Source organism: Erithacus rubecula, assembly GCF_903797595.1.
Source record: "Erithacus rubecula genome assembly, chromosome: 3".
In the NCBI taxonomy this organism is placed as follows: domain Eukaryota; kingdom Metazoa; phylum Chordata; class Aves; order Passeriformes; family Muscicapidae; genus Erithacus; species Erithacus rubecula.
Genome location: NC_136689.1, coordinates 145235886 through 145258379, shown reverse-complemented (window position 1 = coordinate 145258379; position 22494 = coordinate 145235886). Strand labels below are relative to the sequence as shown.

Here is a 22494-nt window from a genome sequence, read left to right as displayed (position 1 = left end):
GTTTGAGGGATTTCTATTTACATTTTACAATAAATAAATACCTATGATCAATCCCAGGAGCTGGCTTTCATGATTTAAAATCCTACCCTTAATTTCATTTCAACATCATACTTCAGGAATAATTATATAAGAGATCACAAGAGAAACATTTAGTTCACAAAGACATTTCAGTAAGGTCATACTTTAGCTCGGATTTTTCCCTGCTTTCGATATTGGAAATTCTTGGTTTGGTTGATTAGAGATTGATTTGCTTATATTGGAAAATGATTCAGAAATTATGTTTCCACAAAGGGATATTGTTCCTGAAAAATCTTTTTATTTTGCTGCTCTGTTTACCAAACGTAGCAAGGACCACTGTATCTTGTCTGTTATCAATTCACCATTTTTGTATCCAAGAGTACCAGATAGATATGCATCATGGAAGAAATCAGCTGTACCATTTATATAGGGCAAAGTCATGCAAACCATGCTCAAAACTAAGCTCCTTAGTTTTGGTAGCATGAAAAAAACTGCATCAGTAAATTGTATGAAATGGTGCAGAATGACTACCACTAATACCACATGCATCTTATGCAGCCATCGGTGTTCAGAACTAGTAAGCTTTGGGCGTAGAGTAAGTGAGATATACAAAGTACGCTTACATTACAAGGAGACGAGCCAGTGCCGCCGCGGTCAGAGCGGCTTGCCGGGGGTCCATAGGGATTCTGAGATTCCATCTCCCGTGGAGGACAGGGGCATGGAGCCGCTGGGCGTGAACGGGTCCGTGTCCGTGTCCGTCTCCCCCTCGGCCAGGTAGCGCTTCTCCCTCATCCAGGCCGAGCCCCCGCTGGGCCCGAAGGGGAAATCGTCCCTCTCCTGCGAGATGCTGAAGCCGCTCGGGGAGCGCTCCAGCTCCTCGTGGTTGACGGAGAGCAGGGACAGCGGAGTGTCGCTGTCCCTCGTCAGGCTCCTCCGGTGCCGGGGGGACACCTTGTCCGAGCAGGGGCTCTGCAGCTCGCCGCGGCAGTGGCAGCTCACCTGCGAGTCCAGCAGGGTGAATATGGGCAGCACCGTCGGCCTCTCCGCGTGTGAGGATGGGCAAGGTGCGGCTGCCAGTTTGCCCGAGTTCTGCCCGCCCAGGGATGAAGGTTGCGGCTGACCCCGAGCTGAGAAGCCGTAGGGACTGACTTTGTTGACTGGAACCTGCTGGAAGTTGTAAGGAGTTTCACGAGAACACTGCTCAGTGTATTTGTATATTATTGTTTTTAATTCAGAATATTTGTTTTCTTCTCTCTTCTCCCTTGCAGGCGAAGCGGTTTCTTTCAGTGGACTTATCTCAGCAACTTGTATCTGCAGCTGTTCCATGTGATGCATATGCATATCAACAAGAAAATCCAGTTTCTTCCCCATGTCATTTACCTGAAAAATACCAATGTCATGACATTGCCTCAAGTCAGTTGATCAGAAAGAGTTCACGATTCCACACGTGTCTGCCCCTGGCAATGGTGTGCTGCCATGGTTATTGCTCAGGGAGGTACACACATAACCATGACCTTCCCTCAGAAGCTGGGCTGAAATGGATGACAGCTTATCCTCTAATGCCTCAGAATAAGAAGGTCTATCCCTATGAGCTGTGCCAAAAAATATTAGTCTTGCTGGATATTTAATGGTACAGTATCCAACAGGACTCCATAATGTCATGACAAAGTCTTGATACCTGTGGTAAAGAGCTATTACCAAAAGACAATATATGGAATTATCTTTGCATACAGACCTGTTCTCTAACTGTTAATCACAGAATCATCTGGGTTAGAAAAGACCTTTGAGATCAGTGAATCCAACCTAACACCAGCCAATAGTCCCACAACACCAGGGTTACATATCAGGACTTATTTCCTTTCTCTTTTGGACAGGGCCCAAGAGCATACAATAATTTTGTGTCCAGACCCTGCAGGGAAAGGGCTTGCTCACAGCAAACACCAGATCTGATGAGCACTGAAGTTACAGGAATGAAAAAGTCCCACTTCAACATCATGGTTAGGGTATTCTGCCATACACAGTGACATTGATTCACCAAGTTTCAAAAGGCACACTTCCCAGGAAGTAAATGAAAAACTTGCAGCATAGATTTGTGATCATTAGAACAAGATCCCTGTGAGACTTCACTACCAGCAGCACAATTCTGCCTGGGTCAGCCAGAGTCATGCAGAATTTATGTCATTTCTGAACAAGCACCTCAGCCTCTGCCATTGTCATGAAATCACTTACCTGCCTCTCAACTTTAACAAATTTTCCCATCATACTTTGGTCTTCAGTATCAGCTGTAGATGCTTTGGCTACATATGGTTCATTTCTATAAAGAATTAATAACTCTATTAGACTTCAATATTTCTTTGCATCACAATAAGCAATTTATATCAGAAAACAGAATTATAATCTTGTTGATTTATCCATATAGATCCTTGGAGCCCTTTAAGCTGTTTATACAAATAGGAGTGAAAGTCTCTTCTATGTGATGCTAATGCATTCCTAAGAAATGGAATCTTGATTTTTTATTTTGTTTTGTTTTGTTTTTCAAGTTTAAGATAAAGATTTAAAAGTCCCTGGAGTTCAAAATAAAATTTAAATAAATCTCCAGCTTGCTGGAATAATTTCAAGTTTGTGAAAATTATTGAGATAGTGCAGTTATTGGGTCTACAGATGGCCATGTGTTTTTAAATCTAATTCTTTATAATTAGTGTCTTTGGAAACTGAATCTGAGTTTCAAGGATGAGTGTGTTTTTTTCCTCAATTTCATTATATCAAATAGTAAGTGTCAGAGATTGGAAATGCTGAAAAGAGACAGTCTGGTCTGGAGATTTAAAGCTGATTCCAGAATAGGTTTTCATCTATGAAATTTCCTCCTGCCAGTCCATCAGGTAATTAATTAAGAAAGAAGATGATCTCTAGCTAAAGAGCTTGATTTATAACTTCATGGGATCTTGGAAGCTCATGATCAAGTTAAACTTTTATCCAATGGTTTCCAAACTGATGTCAAAGGAATCAGTATCTTCCCATGATCTATGCCAAAGTCTAGAAAAACAGTTTCTGAGGGCTTGCTCTTTAACATAATTTGGAACAAATATACTCGAAAACTTTTAACATGGCCAGTTCTTATGTTTCCTGACAAAATCCAAAATATAGCTGAGATAAACTGTACTAGAGCAAAATCTATACCTAAAACATGTCAGATTTTCCACACTGGGTTGCTGGTGATATGGGCTCATGCAGTTTTTGCAGTCTGCTTTCCTCCCCAAATGATCACTGCCTCTTCCATATACTTAGGTCTCTGTCTTTACATTTATGTGCTTTCAGATTTTACCCTGTGTGGAATAATCTGTTTTCTGTAAGATTGCTTTTGTTCTGAGTAACCATGACAGCTTTGGGGACAGATTGTTGATGGTCGTGGTGGTTCTTGATGGATATTTATTGACAGATTGATAGTTGTAAACAACAGAAGAAATGTCATTTATTATTGATTTTTTTTCTTTGTGGAATACAGCAATACAATAATACAGTGCAACTTTCACACCCAGAAATCTGTTATTACAATTTATTTTGAGCATCTCTCACCAATCACTGGTTTAAAAGCAGCAGCATTAAAAATCTTTGCTTGCCATTTGGTGGACACTTCATGAAGATAACTAATTTACTTTCAAACTGTTAATGACTTTTATTGAGCTTTTAAGTGGGTTTACAAGTTAAATGTTAGGAAATTAGCACATCAGCAATCAAATGCATGTATTTAATTTGAAACCATCTTTTCAAACTATGGAAAAGCTGAGCTGGACAATTAAGAAGCCATTGTTTAGATTTCCACCACACATTGCTCTTAGGGAAGCTAGTGACTTTCTGGCTCAATGTTTATCCACGTGTATCTCATAGCAACATATCCTCTCTGTATCATTACTATAAGATGAACAAAGATGAGGATTATTGGAGTGAATTAACTTTTTATTTCTGTGTTGGGCTGTGCTAAATACTAGGTATAAAAGAATTCACCTGGGAGACTGTTGTGAAGGGTAAGAAAAAGCTCCTCCCTTTTGGGATTTCTTATGCTTGGGAGTAGATGGAGGTCCAGGTGTAAAAATCATATCTACTCTGAAAAAAAGAAAAGTGCAACTGTGTAAGTCCATCTCCAAATGCGAACACATGACAGAATATGCTGTGCATCTCTGAAGCAAAGATTCAAAAAGGAAGCACATGTTGATTTGGTAATAAATTGAGGGAGGTGTGTCTACTCTCTTTAGGGTCACAATCAGTGCACTGAATTGCAATTACCTGGTAATTTAATGGTAATTAAAGCTCACTGTTTTCCAACTTCAGCTTTTGAAACTCAACTTTTTTCCTTCAAAGGAACCAAACAACATGATTGTCAAAAATATCCAATAGCAGCTGCTCTTAAAAATGTCAGGAGATTCATCAGATTTTGTGCAGGGTAATGAAAATCAGAACTTGGCAAAAGGTAGAATTTCTGACATTCCTGATAAACCAGTAGCATTCTGTCAGTTGTTGTTTCTAATTGTCAGCAATATTTTACTCTTTACTAATTATTCTTTTGGCTTGAAAACCTTAACTTTAAATGAAGTTGCATAAGGAAGTCTACTCGATTTTTTATTTGGCCCAAAAGCAGAAAGATTGTTTGGAATGCTACAACACATGTAATTGTACTCTTTTACTATATCAAATATTCTTTCATTTGTTATATCCAACTGCTCAGGTACAAGTAAGTCTTTGTTTATTCAGCCTACCCCCATAATAGCACTAATCCACAGGCCAGTTATCTGTGTTTTTGGACAGTCCATGCAGATCCCTTGCATGGTTTCACAGTGCCTCTTGGAGTTTGAAAATGGAACTAGAAAAAGCTCCAGGCAAGGCTCACAAAGCTAGCCAGATATTGGCCTCATCCCCAGGCACTACTGACAGGCATGTTATATACTTGAAAAGAGGTAGCAAGGGAAATCACTTTGAAATAAGAAATTCCCAAGTTCAGCAGGAAGATGAGAGCAGCCTTTCAAAGGCAGGGTAAGTCCAGACAAGGCCCAAATATGCAGCAAGAGCTGCACTCCCTCAGCCCATTTTGGAGAGATTTAATGTGTTTTTGTGGCATTTTGCTGCTGAGAGTCACGGAGGGGCTCAGGGAATGTGCTGTGCACACTGAGCACACACAGCTCCACACATCTGCACAGATGTGCACTCAGACCCACACAAACTGCCAGCCCCAGGCTCTGCCCTGGGCTCATGGTCAGCAGCAGGTTTTGTGGCTGTGCCTCAAAGCACATTGCAATGAAATACTTCTGTGAGGATACAGCTGCAGATGCAGATTGCACCTGAACCACCACAGAGGCCTGAAATTCCAGCTTTTTTTCAGATAGGTCAATTGCACCTGAGTGAAAACTTCTGTGCTGATGTATTTTTGCACTTTTATGGGATGTTTCTCTAGGTACAGGTCATGAGAGAATATAGCTCAAAGAAACGTTCATGGAGAGAAACTACTCTTTTATTTATCATCTGCAAAATGGGGAGGAGAGAAATTTGTTCCTGATCAAATAAAACAACAGTCAAGGAAATTCACAGGATTTTTTAACTCTCATTTCCTTATTCTAAATCTGAGCCATTGGTCTCTCCCTGAAGTTACCCCTACTAGCTACTCACTTTTATTTTTGGGAAAAGGTTTTCTCATGGACCAGCTACATTGTGCAAAGGCATAGTTCCTGAGTGGCCTTGTACACAAATAGGCCAAAGTTCTTATTTTGCCAGCAAAGCTATTCATCTCCCTCATTTGCCAGAGGATTCTTACCTTGCCTGAAGGTATTTTATTCTGGAAAGCATATCAAGATGCCCTGCTGAGTATTGCTCTATCACATCCTTTACATCATAAGGCCTCAAAGTCTCCTTGAATTTTTTTTTATAGAGACGAAACTGTAGTATTCTGCATAAAAAACAGAAAAAAATATATTTCTTATATAAATTCCATGATGAAAGTTTCCAGTTTTATCAAAATATGGATGAATTCTCTGGGTGTTCATAAATTGAGTGTGGTATTTGTAAACAAGGCAATAAAATATAAACAAAGAATCAATAACATCATAGCATATTTGAAAATTTATAATAGTTGGCTTTGCATAATTAATAGTCTAAAACAAATTGTTTAAAGCTTCAGAATCACAGTTGGAGCTTGACTTTGAAGAACACAAGTCACAGGAGATTTTGAAGCTGTGAAGTTGAAGCTGCTTCTTTTATGTTTCAGCATATTATAAAGCTAATTTATAGTATATGAAATGCTGAATCATTTTCCTCTTGGTTTTAATTTTGCACCTGGGAAAGTTTTGGATAGGAAATGCTAATTAGATATAAATGTGGGAGTTAAGAAGTGAGCAGCAGTTCAGGTTGTGAAGAAGTGAAGACTTTTTAGAACTGCCTGAGGTGTCCTTGAGGAAAACTGCAGTATCACATTATTGTTGTTGTTGTTGTAATGATAATAATATGATTGCTGTTACTTATTGCCATGGTAATAAAATGACTTATTAATTAGTAACAGAATTCTTATAACAAGGAACTCGGCTAGCCAGAATGCTTGAAAAATGTTTGGCATTCTTTTTTCCCTCCTTTTCTGTTTATACATTACTTTAAATGTCTACATCTTGGTAGATTCAACAAATAGAATAAATATACTTAAATAATGAAATCTCTATCTTCATCTGGTTTATACTTGGGTTCTGGATGTTTACTTCTCAGTAGACAAATTATATATAATAACAGCAAAACTACACAATCAAAGACATAAATGAAAAATAGGGATCACAATGTTAGGAATTCTAATTTAAAATCTCCTTGATCATGACCCTGAAATCCATTAAGTGATTTTGTCTGAAAGAATTACTCTCAATTAATGTTCAGGATATGGGTGCACTACACAAGAAAAAAAAAAATCTTGGCTCCTGATTGAGTTTAAATGGAAATTGCATGAATCAATTAGATTTGGACAGGATATGGGGAAGAAGATTTTCAAAAGTAACAGTAACATGTTTGGAAGCAAGCAGGCATCAGGGAAAGAAAGGGAAAGCTATGGAGGACAGGGATGAAGAAATCTCCAATTGGAGGGAAGAAGCCATGGGTAACATGAGCAAAGCCTGTGTCACTTGGCTTTCAGCAGCCTTATGAAAATCTGGAATTTTTAGAAACTGATTCTCAATTTAAAAAGAACCAGGAGGGTACAAATCATTGTTATATTCATATAAATATATGATTTTATTTTTATTACCATCTTCCCTGAAAGTTTTCTAAGATAAATGCGAGATATTCCAGACTTGCAGTCCCTGGCCAAAAATGAGCAAGTTCTAGAATAAACAGCAATTGCAAGGAAAGTGGAGTATTTTCCCATGGGGGCATTTTTCAAGGGAGTAGAATAAAAAGTACTGCATCAATGAGTAACAAAACATCAGTGAATCAATTATCTTTGCTTGATGTGCTAAACACATGGCCAAGGCTAACTATGAGTTCTCTAACCCAGGGAATTTCTCTTAAAAAGAGGTGTGAAAATAGAGGTGACCTGTGCCACAAACCAAAAACTGCAGAAATGGAGACCTCAGCATCTACTAAAATATGACAGGTGGAAAGCCGTTTGCACACTCATACAATTGGGAATAAAAGTTGAGTCAGCTCAGATTTTTGTTCAGCAAAAGTTCCAGTTTCATATAAATATTAGTCACTAAATTGAGAAAGATGTATTTATATAACATTTTAACATGGAGCAGTACACAATATTACTTTATAATAAAAACACTGTGGAGTATCTTGCAAAATGACATGGTCAATGTTACTAAAAATCTTTCTCCCTTTTTCATACTTTTAACAGACTGAATAGGCTTTGTCTTGTGTTTTTGTAAACATTAGAATTATCTCATCTATTACATCTAAAAACAGCAACAACAGAAACAGTGAATCAACATATAACAACATGATAATGCTATTTCCTAAAGCATAATCCTTCTGAAAGACATTTACCTGACAGCTCGGATGGCTGTCTTGAATGTGGGGATCATATCTTCCATAGGGAAATCACTACTGTCACCTCTGTCTTCTGCCATGGGTTCTCCTGTTCCTGCATCTGCAAAGCAGGTCAAAAAATCAGATGTGTGAACATCTCACCACACAATATTTAGAGGGATGTCTGGCTGAATAAAGCACTACATAAAGTAAGTGCAATTTAATAACGAAATATATCTTACAGTTTCTTTCACTGGTCAGGTCTTGAAAGGGATTTAATTATTTTGGGAGAGCTTTAAGACACATTATTGAAGGATCTCCTCTCAGATTCCAGCATTTCTGAAACACTGGGGACTTTTCTTCCTTTCCAATGGGTCTTTGCCCAAATTATTTTACATAAAGGCTAAAGCAGGTTGTAGAAGCCACAGGCCACATTCTCCTCTCACTGGTACTGCTGGAGCTCCTGTACCTTCATGAAGGAGAAAATCAAGTTCCTGGTGTGAATACCCAGGCTACATCCATGGTAACATGTCCAGCATGCACTAGCACAAGAAAGGGGAAATTGTAATTTAAAGGCCATTTAGATGTTATGGACAAGGAGAGGAAAATGTGTGCTCAGGGCAGCTGAGAGGAAAAATACCCTACAATGTTGCATGGAGACCCAGTGGAAACCTGTGGGGGTAGCAGGTTTGGGGAGAGAGGGGAGGGAAGAAGACATTGGCTCTATAAACAAGGTTTGGGGTGGCAGTGGGGGTGTATTTGAGATTCCAGGACACAGGCTGTCGAAGGGCTGGATGCAGGTAGGAGGGAGCTACCTTAGCATAGCATCCTTGCTCATAAACCAAGCCATGATGGCTTTTTGGGGGGATATAGATTGACTGCCCAGTGTGCCCACTTTTTCAGGTCAGACAGGCTGAATCCAGCACTGGCCTTATCCCATATCAGCTCCTGTTTTTCAGAAGGGATGCTGTTTGATTTCAAGCACCATGTTGCCTGGACTCCAGGGCTCTTTTTCTTGGGCTTCCCCAAACATACTACCAAAAACCAGGTACCAGACATGCTTGCCCCAGAAAGTCACAAACCTTCAACAGAATATGCGGAAGAATAAAGTAAAATGGGGAGAAGAGGGGATGAATAGAAAGAAATCAACACAGCTGGGTACCTTCTGAGCTTTGCCAAAAAGCGTACGCTTTCATTCGGAACGCAGTGCGAAAACGCTCCTTGTTATTCAAGACATTCTTAGGCTCTTTTGAAGGACTTTCTTCAATGGCATCTACATTCAGAGGGGTAAATAGCTTTCCTTTAGTATTGGTACCACGAACCCGATCCAAGAGACCCAGCTTTTGGCTACAAAATAAGCAAAAGTAATCATTTTCCTCCTTTGTACACTGTTAACTTGTTTTCATGATGCTTTAAGTATATCATGGGCTAAAAAATTGTTTTGAATACAAGGACACTGCTGGGGCTACCATAATTAATCAATGTCTTTGTAAGCAATATTTAAGCTCCACAGATAATTAACTGCTTTTTATGAGCATTTTTTGGTACCAATGTTGGAAATGTTACCAGAGGGTCATGCTATCCTCTCCATGAAAGGTATCACAGTGCTTCAGCTCAAGTAGCACACCTGAAGCAGTAGTTTTATTATTAAGACATGACACAGCACTACTGCCATGGGCAGGGATTCACTAGACCAAGTTGCTTAGAGCTCCATTCACCTTGGCCTTAAAACACTTCCAAGGATGGAGCATCCACAACATCTCTGGGCAACCTGTTCCAGTGGTCCCAGGGAGGAATTTCCTCCTAATGTCTAACCTAGACCTGCACTCTTTCAGTTTGAGGCCATTCCTCCTCACACCTTTGTTAAAAGTACCTCTTGCAGTCTCCCTTTAGGTACTAGAAGGTTCTGTAGTCTCCTCAGAGCCTTCTCTTACCCAAACAACCTCACTCTCTCATCCAGGAATAAAATAAAGTCAGATGTGCTGTGAACCAAATAAGTCACCAGCAAAACTCTAACAAAGATTTGCTAAGCACTTATTAGGGACATGGTTGGGCAGGATACCCTGTTTTCTCTCCACCATGGCCTACAAGAATTGTAGTGAAGTGACAAATTTAATTCCTCTGATGATTCCTTGCACTGCCTGTCCTCTTAGAGATTTACTGTCCAAATACATTTGTCCTTCAGTGACAACACAGAGATATAATTTCATTTACCTGCCATTTTACCAGCATCACTAACCCTCCTGACAGCCTGATGACTGTAATGATCTTAAAGGTAATCATTAATACCACTACAACTGCAACAGGAATAGGAATTTGCTAGTGAGTTTATCAGGTTATGCATGTTCTGAACCCTTTGTAGGTGATAGACAGTATAAATATTATATTTGCTTTTCACTTTGCTCAAATATTTGTTAATTGCACATTTGTTAAAAAAATAAAAAAATAAAGCAAAGCAGGGGTAAGCCAGGGGAAGAAAGCCTGGTTTTTAACACATTCCTGGGACAGCTCTAGGGACAGGTGAATTGTGCACACATGATCAAGAGGCAGTTCTGTGTGGGACACCACATCAAGAAAGTTGAGTGTGGGGAGGGAAGAAGCTGTTATAGCTGGAACAGGCAGGTTTCTGAGAGCCACAGACGAGAGCAGAGCTGAAGGATGAACAGCCATGGCACCAGCAGAAAGAGTGAACAGGAATTCAGTGAGGTATCATTGCAGAAGGCTCAGCTGCAGCCACTAAACCTGCTGGCAGGAGAGGCAGCATGGGAGGGTCCACTGTGCAAGGACATTGAGGACAAAGGTGGAGATGTGTGTGCACACCTTGCACGTGTGAAAGAAGCACCTGTTTCTATCTCAGGGCTCTGTCTGTTGCAGTATCCCACCACAATGGATGTTACCTGGGCATTGAGCAACACATTTGTTGCAAGTTTTTGTGCTGTTGGCTTTTTTTGTTGTTTTTTGGTTTTTGGTTTTTTTGGTTGTTTTTTACATGAATTACTGGGGTTCTCATCTTTACTGTCTGCTTCTGATTAATACATCTGATTAATACCCAGGAAGTAATGAAATATGGCCTTCCCTTCCCTATCAGAAAAGTCACAAGCACTAAACCTTTGGATGTAGGAAGTTTTTCCAACCCTTCTGATTTTTCTTATTGATATGAAAATAGTTCTGAATACTTTTGGTATGAAATACTTCTAGGAAGTCCAGACACTTGCCCTGTCATGGCATATATGAAGTGCATGTGTGTGTGAGTACAGAAGTGGCAGCTAAGGAGGAGTTTGGTATGGAGACAAAGATTTAGTCCTGATATATCAGCATTTCCAGGAGATAAAAGAATGGATTTGAGTGAAGAATTAGAGCAGTCTAAATGAATGATATCTATATTACTCAGACTTTGCCCTAATGTAATTTCCTGAAGAATTTGTGATGTGGGGGAAAGATGCACAAAGCGCAGACAAATGGATGGAGTGAAAATTGGGGATTGCTTCCTTCTTTGCAGAAAATATGAGATGTTGTTTGTTGACATCTGTGGCAAAATATGTTTTGGGCAGTCTCACATTTGGGCTTAAGAACTCATTTCAAAAATGATTTCCATATTTCTTGCTTTTGGGATGGAATCTTGATCTGCTTTGCCCACTAAGGTTCTGTCAACACTGATAGTGGGTGCAGAGTCCCAGAAGGTGATTTGTGTTCTATTAACTTAGGGAGATCCTGCACCATCTTTTCTGCATCATTTTCACTTCTGTGTTTGACCACATCTCAGAGCAGTGCTGCTTTACAAGACAGATGCTTCAATTCTCTGTGAAATTTGGATTCTTCAAGCACTCAGCTGCCATATATAGAGCAAATATATATAGGAGAAGATAACTAATGAGCAAGTTTGAAAAGGACATGAAATATAAAGGTGAGGAAGTAAAAGCCAATTAAATTATTTGCATTTTGGATTTTTTGGGCAGGTAAAGTAGGCAAAATAAATTCTCATGTCTCATTGATAATAAAATCAAAATATGAAGGAGGAATTTATTTTGAGAAGTACAGTCAAGAAGAGTCTAGAATCATGACATATCACTGAAAAGAATTTTAATGCAAAGAAATGCACCAAAAATCTGGTTAAGTGATAACAGAGTCAGTCAGGCAATTTAAACTGATGGGGCTGAAGGAATTAGAGAGAGTGAACTTGTGAGAGTGAGAATTTCTTTAATATAAAGAAAACAGAGACATGGACACCCTGATGGTGATATTTGCAGACTGAAGGAGACTGTGGAATAAGATACAAGAAGGGAGAAACCAAAGGAGTTTTAGAATGAGGAGATCTGTTCTGTGATAATAAAATGACAAAGTTTGCTCCTGGGTCTGAAGAAACTGTGCAACAGGCTTGTTGTGGAGATCAGCTTTCTCCAGGTGGGGGGATTACAGGTCCCTGACAATGGATGATTGATAGATTAATCTCAAATGAAAGGAAGAGCCAAGTGGTCACATACTACCCTGGCTTTGAACAGCATATTATATGTCACAGGATTTGAGTTAGTAACACTACAGAGAAGCTCTCAAGAGAAAAATATCTTTAAGGAACAGAACCTGAAAGGCAAAGAAGCAGAAAAATAGTTGAGGCAAAAGACTGCTGTTGTTTATAAAAAGACACTTAGTACAACGTTAAAGTAATTGTTATTGCATCTCTGATTCTCTCTCCAGAAACTGCTTTGTTCTTCAAAATACATATCCAGTTGTCCCAAAGTTTGCCCCTTAAAACTGCTATGATAACTGCCTTGCATACCAGAAAAAAACAGAGGCATAAAGTGAGGTGAGAATCTGTAGGGATCAGACCAGAAGGAAGAGGGTCAGTAGATGATGCAAAGTATCCAAAATGTTAATCAAGTGATTACTTGTTTTTTTGTTGTTTTTTTTTTTTTTTAAAGTATAGGACAGCAATATAAACAAGATGCAGAAATCTGTTACAGAGCTATGCAAGACTGGGACTGAACAACATTTGATATCCTCCTCACAGATAAAATCAGAACAAAATATTCCTTGGCACTCATCACAAAAACCTACTTATCTGCAGTGACACTTTCCACTGCATATGTTGGCACTCTCATTTGTGGGGTGGGTTTTTTATTTAGTGGGTTGGGACTTCAGGTAGATAATACAAAGTGAAAGCATTCCCAGATTTTCTTTTCAGGGAGTTTTGCAGCTATCCCTGCTGATAAGTGACAGTTTAGGAAGAAACTATTCTTCAAAGACTGTTGCTTGAGCATCTTAGGTTTATGAGCTCAAACTCATCTGATCTGTTTTAAGCTGTTAAAAAAGTTAAACCTTCTAAGACTAGTCTTTAGACCCATTTCTGTATTCAGTGGGAAGTCAGCAACTCTAACCAGAGTGGGGAGAGTGTGGTTCAGTTTGGGATTACTTTACACTTGGGGAACTTGGCTCTTGTTATTGATTATGGAAAGATCTGGATGAAAAGTCATCTAAAATGCAGGTCTCTGGTCTAAGTTACCTGAGCTGAAGCCTTCCTCATTAACTGAGTCCTGAAGATTAACCCTTGAAGTAACATTCAGATTCACAGCAGTATGTTTATGCAACAAACATGGACAATTGTGTTCATATCTGGCAGCCAGAGCAGTAAAATCATCAGAAAATAATTCATCAGCTTCACATCAAAACATACAACCGTGTGTTGCATACAAAAGAACCCAAAACAAAACCCAAGCTTCTTTCCAGATAACAACTCTCTGTCATCAGGAAAAGAAATGGACTTTGTTGTCATTTCCATGGAATGAAACCTGGATCTGCTGTGGTTTTAGTTTCCATTGGTCTCTCCAGAAGCACGGGGGAGTGTTTGCCCTCAGGCACCATCTCCCTGGGTACAGCAGCATGCACATGGCTCAGTCCCAGGCACGAAGCATGTGCAGCTCAGCCTCGATGAGAGGGGCTAGGACAGTGGTTCCCACCACAGGGTCAGGCACTGCTCATGGTCCTCCAGACTCCCATCTGGTGCTAGCTGCTCTTCCTCCCCTGGGAACACTGGTCCCGCTTCATTTGGCTTCCTTTCATTCAGTAAAATATGACTCTCAACCTCCAGCACAGTTCCAGAAACTGGGGAGATACAAATCCATCCCAAACATGCTGACAAAAATGAGGGTAGTTTCTCTGACTAGCTTGGATACATCACCCCTTCTTGTCTTGCATGCTATTGCATCCTCTCTCTCGTGGTTTCCACAACCTGTGTCTTTGAAATGGGACCCAGGATGAGAATTCCTTTACTCTGTGCTAGACACAGATCACCAGAAGGGGAGGAAGGTGAAAGCAGTCCAGTTTCTTTCTACCTAAAGAAAAATTCAGCTCTTAAATTTTTGTTTCCCAACAGCAGTGGGAATTATTTTGGACCACCTGAGAGATTATTTTGGTGGCTTGACATACAAGAGATGGCTGGCTTCTGCAGCACATGTTTTACCCTTGTTCAGAATAAAGAGTGGGAACCACTGAACTAGAAATATTTTCCATAAACAGTCATGCAAAGAAATAATGCATTTACATCCCATCATGCAAGCCAGATACTCTCCTCTCTATCCTTTTCCAGTTTTGGAATTTCATAAACAAATGGTACATATATGAGGAGAAAAATAGTGAATTCATTCTAAGAGTGAATCAATCAGCCCTCTGCCATGGATTTACCATTTTCACCTAACAAAGACAAATGATAATCAGGAAATTTTTCCATATTTTCACAGTTTAGAATCACTAGATGCAATTAGTCTCAGGTAACTGGAAGCAGAAGGAAGTCGTGTTTACTCCAGCATTTTTGTACCTTATCAGCTGAACTTATATGGGTGAACTCAACTTTGGAAAATCAAACATCCTGAATACTTTTCTAAGTATTCTGTATTCTGCTTTGAAACCTTCCTAATAGAAATTAACACCAAACTAATGTTATGACAGGCATGAATTCTACAATTCAACAGATCTCAGGCAGTCCATGAGATTTTTTAAGATAAAACAAAAAACATTCCACACTACCAAGGCTGCTCTAACTTTAGCCAATCAACTTTCTCTTTTATTGAGTAGCATTCTTTCCTTCTGAGAGGATATCACAAAAATGTTCTGTCTCAAAATAGTTGACTGCAGCTTCCTGAAAACTAAAGACTTCACTTTGCACCCTGAATCTTGAGGTCTAAATTTGCAACTTTCTAATGTGTGAGGAGGAAACATCCCTTCTAAGTCAACAAATTTCCACACTTCTTGGTGGTGTACACCCTCACTGGTATTTAAGGGTGGGTGTGACTCAAAATCCAGACTCACCATCCAGATTATCTGCCCATAAACATGAGCACAGGTCAAAATTTCAGCTCAGTTTTGATGCCCTTCAGAAGAAGAGCCTTTGCATACAATAAAGGTCTTTGCTTAGCCCCTTCTCTCATTCACACTTTCTAAAGGGATTGGAGATGGATGAAAAGAAACAATGTCACATAAATCTATGGGAAGAATAATCCAAATCCAATTCATTGTGGAAACAGGATGGATATTTTCCACCAATGGATGCAGCTATTGTAGGCAGAAACCATATGGATGCTGACCCATGTTTTGCTTCAAAGTGAACACATCATGGATCAAGCACTAGAAAGCAAATCAAGCTGCAAAATCAGAGTCTGTTGACTATTTTGCATGGGCCAATCATCAAATAAAAATAATGGAGTGCTTTACTTGCTGTTCTTCAAAACCTGAAGAGCTCCAGCTAGAAAAGCTGAGTTGCACATTGATGAATTCATGTTTGTGGAATGAAGTTGGAATGAGAACAACCAGCTAAAGTTGAATGACAGCAAGGTGTGGGATAGAGTAAAACAAATGGAAATTCAGTCAAAATATTATTTCTAGTAATGTGCCTTTCATATTCCTGAAATGCCACATACTATTTCTATGTCTCTTTGCAAGAAGGTGAAGTTCTTGCCCCACATCTTAGGTCACAGTTCAGCAAGGTATTTAAATATGTCACTAACTTTATTCAGATGGTCAAAAGCATCCACTTGTTTTCCATTTGCTGAACCAGAACCTGCAAATACACATGCAAAGATGTTGTTCCACTGAACTCAAATTCAAAGTAACTTGTGTGAATTGTGTTGGCAGGGTTGGGACTACATAAGGGAGAGTGTTTAGGTCTTATAGTATATTTTTCTCACAGTAAATTTCAAAATTATTTGCAGATTAGGCTAGTTGCATTTCCAGTCTATGGAAACAGAGAAAAGCACCTGTTTCTAAGCAGATGATTGGGAGAGCCAGGGTAATATCCCATGTTTTCTGAACAGCAGAGCAGTTAACTATTTGCAAGGTCATGCAACTTTCTTTTTATGCTTGATGACTATTCATTCTTATTGTCCCTTAATTTTGATGGTGGTTAGGTGAACTACTGTAGTAAAAACAGAAAGTGCAGGCAGAGAATGGCATGCAAGAAATATGAAAATAATAAGGCTCAACTGTTATTTGATTTGAACATATATACCTAAGTTTTCTTGTGAGGCTTGATCCAAAGAATGACTCCCTACTAAACATGACATTACTGTAAAGTGAAGAAAAGTTATTAAGATGAGACATTAATGATTACCCATGAAAAGCTCTATGAAGAAAATGGGAGCCTTTCATTTGTAGTTAATGTAGTGTGAAGATCAGGGTGGCTTTTTTCTCCTTCCTGTTTTGGGCAGATGTATTAGGATGAAATGCTTACAGTGACATTTTACACCTTGCAAAGTAGAGTTTTATTTTCATTTTTTTGTCAGCATAGGCAATAAAAAATGCACCACATTTCATGAATTCTTTCATATTCATGTAATAGGAAGGATGGGTACTGATTATGCCCCTTTAAAAAAATCAAATAAACTTTCCAAAGGCACAGAAATATTATTTATCTTGCAGAGATAAGAAAACAGGAAAAAATGAATTTTCTGCAATCACAATAACAATAGGTCTAGGAATGAACATGCTCTCTTGATGTCTAGTTCTAAAGCTGGACAATGAGGATCAGACACAAGACCCTAGGAGAAAGTTCAAAATTCTTCTCTGAAGTGTTTGTACATGCAAGTTCCAACACTGGTCAAACTCAGTGGAACAGCTGCTAGTGACAGCACTGAAAAATCAGGCCCCAGTATTCATTCCCAAAACATAGAATAAAAGTTGGCTCAGAATAAAAATATGTTGGGCAAGCAAACACCCATCCTAAATGTAGGTCAGGCTCCCAAATGCTTGCTGAATAATTCACTGCACACCAGCAGAAATGAGCATTAGTATCTCCTCCTCATAAATCTCCCTTCTTGAGAGCTGAACAGATGAAAAGGCTCTGCAGTACAGGAAGAAAAGCAATTGCTGTCTGAGATTTCATGGAGCTGTGAGGTTTAGGCAGTGATTAAGGAAAAAAGAAATCTGGTGGCACCTCTGGCATGAAATCAGTAAACTCACCATCAGAGAGCACAGCCCCAGCTCCTCCTGGGCTGGGGGACTATACAGGGCCTTTAGGGAAGATGCTGTTCCCAAAGAGCAGCATCAGAGCTACCACTTCACTGTGTACAGGACAGAGATGAGCTCCAGCCCAATGTCCTCTTCACCATATCTCCAGTTTTACTTTTAAGGGAGCTTCAATAAAGCCTTGAATTGCTGCTGAAATTTACTTGGTTTTCCAATACAAGAAGTCCTTCACTGCAGCCTTGCCTTGGAATCCAACTTCTGAGATGGATTTTGCACTCCTTTGTAACCCCTGTGTAATTTCCAAATGGTCTAAAGCAAGGTCCTCTATCTTTCTGTGACTTCATCATGATGCCAGCTCCTGCTTCTCTCCTGATCTAGGAGAGATCCTAGAAAGGTCTGTTACAGAGTTCAGCTCTAGAACTGTGGAGTTCCTAAAGAGCTTTCACACTACTCAGTAGAAACTCTGCCACTGAAAGTGGCAAATGTCCCGTCCTCAAATTTTGATACAGCCAGGCCTCATTTCTAGTTTATTTAAAGCTTCTGTGAAAACCTTGGACAAATTCTTCTCTCTGCTTTGTCAACCATGGATCAGAAAATGCAATTGTTTACTACAGCAGCTTTACTATTTACTTACTTTCTCATTAAGTACTTAGCTGATGGAAGAACCTGGAGACTGAGGACAGTTATGAGCTGCTCTCCCCATTAGGACCACATTCACTTATTTCTCATTTATTTCAATATAGTCAAAGCATAAACTTCAGTAGAGTATGAGTTACAATTTCTATACTAAATCACTGCAGGAGGAGGAAGATTTTTTTTTTAATTATCTGGTTCATAAATAAGAGTTTTATGAGAGATGGGATGTGGTACTGTCAAAATAATCAGATTTTATAGCTCAATCCCATTTCTACTGAAGTCAGTGGATGTTCCCACAAGTACCATCATATGTCTGTTTACCTGGAGCATTTCCAATCCCTTTAATTGAATACTTTATTCCATAAACACATTTCTGATAGCAGAAAGGCTCCCATGCAGGTGTACTGATGATTTTGCTGAGGGTTATTATATAGATAATAAAATAAACCCAAATTATATCTAGTTAGGATGAGGGGCCTTGGGATTATAGTTTTAAAGATTTGAGCTGTGAGTCATACTTTTCCATTTTTAACTCAGTGTTCCAACATAAAATGATTCCTACTGTCCTGAAAGCTACAAAAACTCAGAATTGCTGCAGGTGCAGGAGCTTCTCTAGGGGGGCTGTGACCAAGAGGGAAATGCAGCAGTCATTCTCTTACCTAATTTTAATCTGCTGTTGCATCTCAGCCAGAACATTCTGACTCAGGGTATGGAACTACATACTCAAAAGGATTTCATCTCCTAAGTTCTTCCCAACATATTAAAGACCAAAATTCAGCTATTACCAACACTGGAGATGGCTAAAATCTCCAGATATATGCATTGATGCAACTGAGCTTGTTCATGACTATTTAGCCTGGGGAGTGCCATGGCTGTAAAGTACTTAGGGTCCCTGGGGGTTACAAACTGGGTACCTCCCACCCAGTCATCTTCCAAGAGGGGCAGGTGATCCCATTATTTTGGTGGCAAGAGGTGGAAGATACCCTTTCCCAATAATTTGTCACTAGGCCACTTATCTGTATTGTAAGAAAACTTGAGATAAGTTTTTCTTCTCTGCTAAATGAAGCTTGAACCCCAAAAATTCCTAGAACAGCAAGTTAACCTTTTTTTTTTTTTTTTTTTGTCAACTTCCTTTATTGAAGTTGCCATGTGCTGCCCGAAATGTTCAAAAAACAAAAAGTAAAAACAAATTATTCATCAGGCCAAGGACTGGAACTCAGACCTGACCTCTGGCTTACAGTTTTCAAATATAGCTGCAATTCTTGTTCCTTTTCTCTGTGCTGTAAATGGGGATGCAAACTGAAGCAGCTTCAGCACAAGTCTGTGGAATTATTTGTCCTTTAATTGCTATTGAATTTCATTGTGGGTGACCCATTGATAGTGGTTTAACATGAAGTTTTTACTTTAGATTATTGTATGTGCATTTGACACTTCTGCTTATCTGAAGAGGATTATAAATATGTCATTTCCATTTATAAATATGTAATTTCCATTTATAAGTATGTTGTTTCCATTTGAGACTTTGCAGGCTGACTGACAGTGGCTGCTCTGCTGCAGTCTTCAGTGGCTGACCAGTGCTAGGATTGATGATTCCTTCATTCTTTGCTTGTAAACACCCTGGTGTGATGGGGAGCTTTCCTGTTTTTTTCATCACAGGTGGCACCAGGCTGTCAAACCCAATGTAGCTTTTACAGTTCTGCCAGAAAGACTGACTATGCTGCTGTGCCATCCTAGACACCCATCCCTGTATTTATTGCCAGCAAATCTTTGCACATGGTGAACTGTCACTGGCTCACACCACAACATTGCTGTGCAAGACTGTGGAGCAACAACAGCAAAGAGAGCCTTAAATTCTCCCCAGAACAGCCTGGATGCTAAACCCTGGCTCTGCAGCATGGACCAGGAGAAATCTAGACCATGATTAGTCAAAACAAACAATAAAGCTCTTTACAGACAACCAGCAAGCAACACTGTCTTTGTACAATTAGCATTTCAGCTGTGTTGTTAAACTAGGAAAAAAGCAAGCAGTTAGGAAATGGATTTGTTAATTATTTCTAATGATTACCTGTAGTGTTAGTAGCATGATTTAGTTAACAGCTCATGAATCCACAAAGAACTATTTAGCTTGCATCCTCCAACAGCTGCATTAAAACATATATATAAAATAATGACAGCTACATACCTGGCAGTACCATCCAACTGCTCTTTCCTTTTATAGAAGAGAGGATGCATTACAAGAAAACAAGGAGAGAAGAATCACATCATAAATTCAGTATATTTTTAAAATATTAATTGCTAATCTACTACTTATACTTTTTTTGTTCTGTGACCATAACTGACAGAAAAAGCAGAATAAAAACTACATTTTCTACTAGTCATAAGGCTAAAAAAAAAAAAGTTATATAGATTCCTGAAACCAATCTGTGCTGCTTAGATTGACAATCCATTCTTTGGTGAGAAGTGATCTCTCCTGCCCTCTCCCAGCATCTGTTTGCAAACACCTATTAAATTTCAGGTTGCATTTGAATCACAGAAGAACCTACACACAATGAGAAAACTTGAAGTCACAGTAATGAGTCCAGGCTCCTTATGAGTCTGAGAACTGTTCTCTGAAAAACCCTGCAGTTAAGAAATCCTGAAGAAATTACTCTGTAATGGAAAATTTGGGAATAGACAGAGAGTGAGAAGAGATAAAGAAAAGGGAAGAAATGTACTGAGCTCTAATTAAACATTTTTGGTGTTAGGGTGCTTTTTAAACTTTTTTCAGAGGTTTCCTTTTTGAAGTTGATTCTGAAAATGTGACTAAAACAAAGAAAGGCTGAGTGTTTGTAATTTGTTGTGAAAGCAGGAGTTTGGAGCATTTCAAGTCTTGAGTGACAGCTGGAGCTTCAGTACCAGTGCAGGGAGCACAGCTACAGATCTCTGAGCTGAACAGTAGCTAAGAGAGCTTTTTTCAGAATGAGGCACAACAGCAAGACCAGGAAGAAAGTCTAAAGCACTAATTTGGTTACATAATGCCCATTATTAGCAGCTGGTAATCTGCAGCTAAAAGTCTTGGCTTTTCATATCGCTATATAGGTTTTTTTAAAAAAAAATATTTTAAGATGTTAAGTTCTAAAAGTGAGAAAGATGCCTGTTTGACAGACAAGGAGAGTGAGGATCAATCTAACAGCTATAAACATATGAGCATTCATTTTATCTCTATGTATATTTTCACTGAACTCAGAAGTAGTGACTGAAATCAAACCACGACCTCAGGAAAAATTCCTCTTCTTCAGAATAGTTTTCTGGAAACCATCTGTTACCCTAAAAATGTCTCATTGATATATATATATATATATATGATCTGTGTTCCCTGTCCTGACTGATGCTTCACAGGAAATGATGGTGGAGAGATGGACAATGCACTTACCTGAAAAATGGAAATGATACAATTGATTCATAAAACCTCCAGGTAGCAACTAAATCAATCCTGTTGGGGTTAGTAGCATAGTATCTCCAGGCAGCCTAAATCACAAGGGAGAGAAAATAATTGCTGTTAGTGAAGTTATTTCCCAGCTGACTACAGCCAGGCTCTTTCAAAGAACGTAACAACACACCTGAGTGACTATGTGGAAATTAATTACTAATCAACCATACCAAATGACTGTCACCATATGGAAAAGGTATTGACACTGAATTTTGATCTGGGAGAGTTGTTAAAGGAGACAGGACATGGAGAGAGCCACTAACAGAACATGACTTTACATTAGACTAAACTCATTTTCTTGTCCTCTCTGATACATCTAAAAGAGCTTCAAGCACTGCCAGACTTGTCCAGCAATTCTGGAAGTACTTAGGATAGTTTGTCTCCTAATGTGTCATCAGAAGAAATTTTGCTGAGAAAATTTTCTGCTTCAGCATTTAGAGCAAATTAAAATTCTCAAAATAAAAAATTTTCCAACCTAAAACCCACTAGCTCAACAAGCTACCTGACCAGTGGAGATTCTTTAATTCAAAATTAAATGCTATTAAATTCCATTCACAATTCATGTCTGCAGCTCCTTCTGTTTGTTAAAGCATGTTTTTAATGAGAACAGCCATGAATTTTAATGCTACTCAGCCTGTTTCTCCTGAGGACTGGTTTGATCCTGAGCACCAATGCTTCCATTTGTTAGCACAGAAACTTTCTCTGCCCTCTGTGAAAATGCTGTCATTTACTTAACTGCTATCAGGATGTGCTCCATATCTAGTAAAATAAATAATTTCAAATTTTCAGCACACAGAATAATGATTTAAAGCTTAATATCCTGAATTCATAACAAAGGCCATGAATGGTAACCAAGTGAGGTAAGAGCTCACTTCCCATTGAATTTTTGGATCATCCAGCAACTTAACAGAGAAAACAGGGCGTGTTTTAGT

General features: G+C 39.1%; 1 protein-coding gene across 1 annotated transcript in view; it reads right to left on the bottom strand.

Moving 5' to 3' along the window:
* Nucleotides 1-312: 312 nt before the first annotated feature.
* The window catches only part of KCNQ3 (potassium voltage-gated channel subfamily Q member 3), a 187439-nt gene continuing 165257 nt past the window's right edge, over nucleotides 313-22494 (bottom strand). The window contains exons 8-15 of the mRNA XM_079300689.1: nucleotides 21506-21600; nucleotides 20276-20302; nucleotides 9170-9354; nucleotides 8026-8128; nucleotides 5819-5950; nucleotides 4021-4119; nucleotides 2248-2332; nucleotides 313-1398 (exon numbers count right to left, since the gene is read on the bottom strand). Of these exons, the coding sequence (XP_079156815.1) occupies nucleotides 673-1398; nucleotides 2248-2332; nucleotides 4021-4119; nucleotides 5819-5950; nucleotides 8026-8128; nucleotides 9170-9354; nucleotides 20276-20302; nucleotides 21506-21600 (1452 nt within the window). The 3' untranslated portion in view covers nucleotides 313-672. The remainder of the gene's footprint in view (nucleotides 1399-2247; nucleotides 2333-4020; nucleotides 4120-5818; nucleotides 5951-8025; nucleotides 8129-9169; nucleotides 9355-20275; nucleotides 20303-21505; nucleotides 21601-22494) is intronic.